Source organism: Ylistrum balloti, unplaced genomic scaffold, assembly GCF_031769215.1.
Source record: "Ylistrum balloti isolate Yb309-2 unplaced genomic scaffold, AGI_CSIRO_Ybal_v1 Utg369588, whole genome shotgun sequence".
In the NCBI taxonomy this organism is placed as follows: Eukaryota; Metazoa; Mollusca; class Bivalvia; order Pectinida; family Pectinidae; genus Ylistrum; species Ylistrum balloti.
The window spans coordinates 16152-23663 of record NW_026781875.1 but is presented as its reverse complement, the minus strand read 5'-3'; the positions used below and the strand labels follow the sequence as shown (position 1 = coordinate 23663).

The following is a 7512-nucleotide window of genomic DNA, read 5'->3' as shown; positions in this document are numbered from 1 at the left end:
CAAATCGTACGAGGCAATTCTGTATACTAATCGCATATTACGGAGGTGGCCTAGTTGCCATGATAACCAGATAATGTTTTACACGTTTTCAACGTTAAGGAAACAATCGCCAAGAAACACCTCAAAGAACTGTCCAACCGATGTCTTTCAAACTTTGTACAATTCTAATGCTCATGTGTGTTATATCAGTATCAATACTCTGACTATTTTATTTTCCATGTTTTCTCTGTCACAAGGGATCGGGATATGAAGATCACTGTAGGTTTTGTTTATGCTTTTCATTTATTTGTACGCGCGCTGAAAATAAAACAAGAAGGGATAGACTTATTCAAACCCACACCTTGACTATCGGTATATCCGTTTTGGCTTCCCCTTACATCTAGTGATATGCAGTGATTAGTCAATATGTAGTTTCCTACCCGTTGACAATACAATTTGGTATTTTCATTTTCCTATCATGCACAGATCAGTTATGGCATTTACAAAGACCACAATGAAAGGTGGAAATGAGCCCTATTGTTCATTTGACCAAAATACACAGAACTTGTAAATGTTCTTCACAAAATATCAAATGGCAAACAATAAACGTTAATAATCAAACATTCTTTTATAAGTGATTGCCAAATGCTATTAGATATATGAGAGAATACTATCCAAATCTTCCTCAACTAGCCGTGACCCTTGGCTCCTACTGGTCACTATACGCCCTATATATTAATTACCATTGTCCTGCCACGTTTGATGATCATAGCATAATTTAAATCTCAAAATTCAAATGACTCTGTAACAGGACGATATTCACTATCAGTTCTTAAAATATCATAAGAGAAACGTTTTGATATTTTGATTATATTTTTAGATTTTTAAGTCATGGGAAAAGTCAACAATGATTCCTACCCCAAAACACGGTAAACAAAACGACAGGTACGTGAAGGTACCGCACAAATTTGTAAATTCATGAGCGAGTTCGGAATTTCTATCGTTCCGAATTACTGAATTTGGTCAAAATCAAAATTTGCATTTTGTACAAAAAGTAGAAACCCGAATACCAAAGGGTGGAATGATCTTTAGTAGGTTTTGAAACAATGTTTTATATATTGGAACAACACGAGTGAGAAAGCAGGATTTCATTTTAGCTGAATGGTGTACTGCAATTTATTTTCACGGCTATATAGTGATGGTTCGTTAGCATCTACATAGAAGCTTGATGTAGGTGTGGTAATAAAAGCTGTCAGAGAGAGCCCTGGTGAAGAACAGTGTCTGATAATTTGAGATATGAAGGTCTAGCAGATCCATTCACAATGAAATCGTAGTCTAATTTTGATCTAATAGGAGCTCTATAAAGTCTAAGCAAATTTTTTCTATCAGCACTCCAACCAGTACGATATTGTGGAGATCTTTCATTATGGCGAATTTCCACGTTTTGTCATAAGCCTTTTCTAATTCGGTTCATTAGAAAAACCTTGCGCACAAAGGTTACTAGTCTAACCAAATGATCGTTGGTACATCGCTGAGATCGAATTCCGCTTTGTAGAAGTGATATTATGCGATTGGATTCTAGATACCAAATTAATCTTGAATTTATCATCTGCTCTAGAGTTTTACAAACGGAACTCTTCAGTGATATTAGGCGGTACCTGGAGGGGTCTGTCATGCCCTGTGCTTGGATAGGAATCACAGTTGCCATTTTCCATGACTTTGGGACATTTCCCGATTAAAAATATAATTAAAAATAACAGGAAGTTTTTTTTATAATGATACGATGGTAGATGTTTCAGGAACTGATTGTTAATATCATCAGGTTCTGTTGCAGCGTCGTGTGATTTTATTCGATTCTCGAAGTTCTAACATTGAGAAAGATTAATTGTAAGTTTCACTGTTTTTGGGAGAGAATTTCAATTTAGTGTTTTCTCGCTTGGTCTTAATATTTTAGATTCATGCTTGTTTAACGTTTCCTACAAAACATTGTTATCTTTGAACATAAATATTACATTTCTTTTATGCTTTAAGTCTAGCTTTCCTTTTTAAAATAGAATCGTTTGTTGTGTATTAAGAAAAGTCTATCGCATTTACATATCCAAGCTGGTTCGATATCGCAGTGCTGCTTTCCTGTATCACAATTTTCGCAATTTACCCACTCATAATAATAAAGACTATGACGATATTTTGCGGTCGTCAAGAAGATATATCTATTTATTTATATGATATAAACATAATTGGTACTTGTTAGGTTTCCTGGTGTATCCGTTGTTTTTTTTTACATCGTTCTGGTTTGAGAAGGTGATACTACTACCAGAATTAATAAAGCTTTACATGAACGTGATACAGTAGATGGCGCTTTCTCTTTTGGGGAGCCTGGTCTTTTTCATTCTATTGTTTTCCAGGCACATCCGTTCATATTTTGACCTAATTTGATCGAACAGAAGTTTGAATAAGGATTATTTTAACATGTTAGTTTTTTTTTCGTTATGTCAACAGAGGAAAGCGGGGCGATCTGTTGAGGATTCCTACAGATATTACTCGGACTTCGGTCAATGTAATCTATAACCAATATTTCGCTATTAAGTCACCACTGATCTGGTCCTGTATATGAATTAATTTTGGCAGTGTTGTGTAGCGCAGAAAACAATTTTTAACAGCTCTGTAACAGGAGGAATGGAAACAATATACCAGTAATAAATTGCACTCCGTAAAGCCTATTATCGGTGAATAGTTTCCATGTTATAGACAACCACCGAGACGCAGTTGTCCTTGCCCGTCTTCAGATGGGTCATACATGTTGAAAGGCGAAGATAATCCTCGGTGCATTGGACGTAATGAGCCATTCACCGTTAAACATTATTATTTTTCTGCATTAACCTTCTGTCTACTCGAGAATGTTTTCATCCTAATGTTACATCTCTAAAAATCCTTTGTGAAATTGTTGAGATTTGTAAAAATGCACATTAACTGAAAGATGTCGGTTTATTTAATAGACTATGACGTACCATTCCAATATTTTGTGTTAATATAACCATTTAAGATTTTTAACAATTGTCTTTTACCTTTTGGTTTGTTTGATTTTAATTCCCTTTGGGTCGCTGTTTGTTTTACAGGCTGATGACCCTAATGAATGTTTATGTGTTGACAGGCATTTAAGAATGTAATAATTATAATTAGCGCAGAAATAACAATTCTCTCGACTGTAATATGGCATAAAGACAGCTCATAAAACAATTCATTGTTCTATTAACCTGTGTATTCCATACAACCTTTAACAAAATTAAAATTACAACTACATTTCGATCAGTTTCTTTTTAATTACATGTATGTATCATCAAATAGTCGATTCGTTTATCACTTTTTGCTTACAGTTTACGTACAGTCACATTGACCATAGTTGTATCTTCTAACACGTTAAGATTTTATATCAGCGATGCAATTTTTCGTCATTCCACTGTAAAATATATTTTAATTATTCCATTATCAATCACGCATCAAAACCTCTTTACAGCATGCATAACGAAACTTTCACTGCAAGTCTAAGGCTTGACCTTTTCGCACGTATCCATTTTTTTAGAACTAAATGTTAATATAGTAAAGCCATTTGTTTCGTATATGTTTTCAATGACGTCACGTGACAATGATGCACAAATAAATCTGTAATTTCCAACATCATAATGGGTGTTGTCAAAAAGTCCCAAAACGACTAAATGACCTCCAATTTTCAACAGCGAAGCCACGTTCTGTACAACCTCACAGTATTCTTCCTTTGACTGCGAAGCTGACTCGAAACAGAGACTGGATATTATAACATCAAAGTTTCCATGTCCATCTTCCTTTGGAAGTGGATGTCTCGATCTAACGTCGATTGGTAGAATTTCTTGGATTTTCCCTTTCAGAGTTTGTTGTCTGTCCTCTGCTGAATGCCTAAAAGGAGATTTTATTTGCACAAATAATTACACAGTCATTCCTGATACATGTGGGTATTTTTTGTTATCTCATCTGTTTTAAATATAGCCGAATAGTCATTTGTTATAACACTAAGTTGACACAATGATAAGCAGGGATAAGGCTGACATTCCAGACAATTGACATAACATGAAAATTAAAAGAGATAAATACATAATAACTCCAACAGAAAAAAGGATTATCGGCAAAACCAGGGATAATTCATGACTACATTCTCTTACCAAGTCCGTTACGGATCAACACTTTCCATGTAACCGGAGTAACCACAAAGTTTGGCGTTTTTCAGACAATGACTAATGTGAGTACTCATTCTCTTTACTCGGAACAACGGGGAAGTGGTCGGACAACACGTATGGAAAGTCATCACGTATTTCACATGTTCTAATTTCCAAAATTAGTGATTTTTGTACGTTATTGTCGATTCTATAGAAAATCCAAAATTAAGATCTCCCCATATAATTGAACGAGTATTCTCACTTACTTCAGCATACACGTTAAACAGTCCATACACTGTTTCCCTACTGGTATGAAAAGCGACGTTAGTCGAAGGCGGTGAAATCCTATTTTTTATATAACTGTAAATTTAGATACCAGATGACATCAGTTTTTATCTTCACCGAATATATAATTCCAGTTCTAATAAAAAGGATAATTATGCATATTCACTTACCTTACATTTTCCTTCTTTAAAATGTAATCTGTCAGTTCTACTTCTAGCAGTTTTTCACCCCTCCACCATTTTCGCAGTGTAGCTCTGTTTTGTTCGTTGATGTCGCTCAAATATATCCTCTCCACATGACTAGATGCACTAATCAAAGTGCGAATCGTCGGTCCTGTTCCTATGTCAAGTAGCGTTTGACCTTTGATGCAACCTTATGAAATGAATTCGAACAGGAATGGATACAAAACTGTGTGTTCTATTTTTTTTCCACGGGAAGCAATGAACAAAAAAGCGGTGTAAATGTGAAAGCAGTATAGCGTTTCAATGACTTATTTTAGATATAATCCTAAATTGTTAGACAGGAAGGTATTGAACTGGTACCTTATAAGCAATATAAACTAATCGATTAAATAAGACTGTCTATAACAAAATAAATATTGACTTTCTGCTGGATTAATTTGAATTAAAGTCTGATTTGTCACAGTACATATTATGATCGGTTATATATCATACCGTGTTGAGGTTACGATTTTCTAGCTTAGTATCTTAATAAATGCCATAGAGTAGTAATATAATTCAATAAAACGCTCTGTACAACTGAATGTTCAGGTGAAGTAAACGCTTGAGAGGGAGGAATACCTTCATCATTATATCCGATACACAAAACAGGTTTGACAAAAATGAGACGTACGCTGGAGGGCTTAAATGGAAATCAATATAATTTAATATTGCCTGACGTTGAATATGGAAATATCACATATCAATACCAACCCGAATGAAATAATTCGTGCAAGGCGTCAACGTTAAATAGAAAAATGTTCCTTTCCTCTTTGTTTTCGGTAGCATTCCAATCACGGGTTTCCATATAACAATTTGGGTCAAAGTTGTCATAATCACAGGTGTTTACAAGGGATGTCATAGATGAGGTATGTTACAACTGGGATATGTCATATACGTCTAATCTGAAACACCAGATAAAACACAAAAATAAATTAACAACATTAAATGACCTTATACTGTGTTCAAGGTATGTGCTATGTTTGCAATTTACTGCACATGCGTAATGCCTGCACTGGTCCATAAAGGTACTATATTGTTTTAGTTTTTCAGTTGGAGGCTAAGTGAGGTGCGGCGCCAGTCCAACCGGCGTCAATAATTCCTTTGAAGTAAGCAGGTTCCTTGGATAAATTTCATCAAAGTATGCGAACAAAAATGATCTTTTCCAACATTTAAGAACATAGGGGTCCAATGTCGTCCGACATTATTTTACTTTCTTTCCTGTCCTATCTACGTGTTTTGGAATATCAGTCGTTGTCGTCCTTGATGAATTTCCTCACAGTGGAACGGTTGTGAAATTATATAGATACAGAGACTTGTGAAACTTGAGTTAACTTGAACTTTTCCTTGCCAAGATATAACATGTAGCCGTTTTTACCTGAAAGCATTCATAATTTGATCACGGCCCTGAAATTTGATACCAAACATTAAATGTGGATTCAGCGACATTACTTTTTAAAACATGGAAATTGCAGAAAAACAGAAACATGTCATGTAATCAGGAGTTGAATTTTCCCTCTTGATATATTTCAATTTCGTCTTATTTTAAGTCTTATCATCAAACGCATACAGATATCTTGTTTCATCTGTGTTATATTCAGACCAAATACGATTCGTTAGTATACAATGTCACTTGTACACGTACAATGAACATCTCAGTCCCCAGCAGGGTAACATATATTTATCTCTGAAGCTCCCGTGATCGTGGTTTAGATAACTTGATGGGTCAGTAGTAAATGTGTGTGTTCAATTTGTTTTCAAATATTCTCAAAGGGCAACAGGAACATATAATAATTTTGAAGACTGGTCGGAAAGGTCGCTACACCGCCAACACGAAGCCATACTTACCATATCGGTCTGACTTATTACATGAATGGGCTTAAACAGAAGATATGCTACATACACCCATAGATCATGTTGTATGCACAATGATGAATTTGAATATCTCAGTTCTTACTGAATCATATATATAAATCCTAATTCAGAACATAGTAATGTAACGGCCGTTTTCAAAAGATGTTATTCGGAATCAAACGCTCACATCTACAATCAGGATGAAAACCTGTTCGGACATGTAAATTACAAGTTTACACATTGTCAAAGTTATCGATGGACATGTGGTATGTAATTTATACGTTTAACAGTATACCAGTATTGATATGTGAATCGCTATAATTTCGTCATTTCCTCGCAAAGTAACTATGTACTAAATGTTCTCTGGATCATGTATTAAAACAAGAAACATCTGTAAAGCATGGCGTCCAGAGAACTTCTCTAGGTACCTTGTCTCTACGACACAGCAACGGGAAATATATGAGAATTCCACAAAGATGTCATTCTATAATCTTACGGGATTGTACTAATGAACTACAAGTAATATTAATCCAGCCAAAGTCACAGTAGGTACCCAATAAACATGATGAGTAACTTACCTACACAATTGATACCGCTAACGATCCGTCGACCAGAACGACTTTACATGATATACTAGTAAGGGCAGGCTTACGCTTCTTTAAAAATATTAGCTTACCTTTACAGCTGCAGCGAATAGAATTTATCGATTTACCGTGATTATACCGTCGTCAATGTATGCTTAATTCTTACACCAATCACACTTTAATCAGGGACGATAATTCCTAGTGAAACAATCAGCGGTCCAAAAGGGGAAAAAAATCAAACAAACTAAAAAATAAAAGACAAATGCTAAAAATCTGAAATGGTTATATTATGACAAAATCAATAATGGTAAATCATAGTCTATAATATACACCAATATCTTTCAGATAACACAGTGATTTATAAATCTCAACAGGTTCAGTAACATTAAGATAGAAAAAAATTAT

At 34.8% G+C, this 7512-nt stretch overlaps 1 protein-coding gene across 1 annotated transcript; it reads right to left on the bottom strand.

Moving 5' to 3' along the window:
• Nucleotides 1-3521: 3521 nt before the first annotated feature.
• On the bottom strand, nucleotides 3522-5531 carry LOC132544225 (nicotinamide N-methyltransferase-like). Its single transcript, XM_060207800.1, has 3 exons — nucleotides 5384-5531; nucleotides 4622-4823; nucleotides 3522-3909 (listed from the first exon to the last, which is right to left on the bottom strand). Exons 1-3 carry the CDS (start codon nucleotides 5529-5531, stop codon nucleotides 3522-3524), a joined length of 738 nt encoding a protein of 245 aa, XP_060063783.1.
• Between the last annotated feature and the right edge of the window lie 1981 nt (nucleotides 5532-7512).

Bases quoted from the DNA above. Each gene is read 5' to 3' on its own strand.
- LOC132544225 (XM_060207800.1), bottom strand. From the start codon at position 5,531: ATGACATCCCTTGTAAACACCTGTGATTATGACAACTTTGACCCAAAT. The intron at 4,824-5,383 runs GTTGGTATTGAT...TCATTTCATAAG, and splicing joins GCACGAATTATTTCATTCGG to GTTGCATCAAAGGTCAAACG. The intron at 3,910-4,621 runs GTAAGTGAATAT...ATCTCCTTTTAG, and splicing joins TTAAAGAAGGAAAATGTAAG to GCATTCAGCAGAGGACAGAC.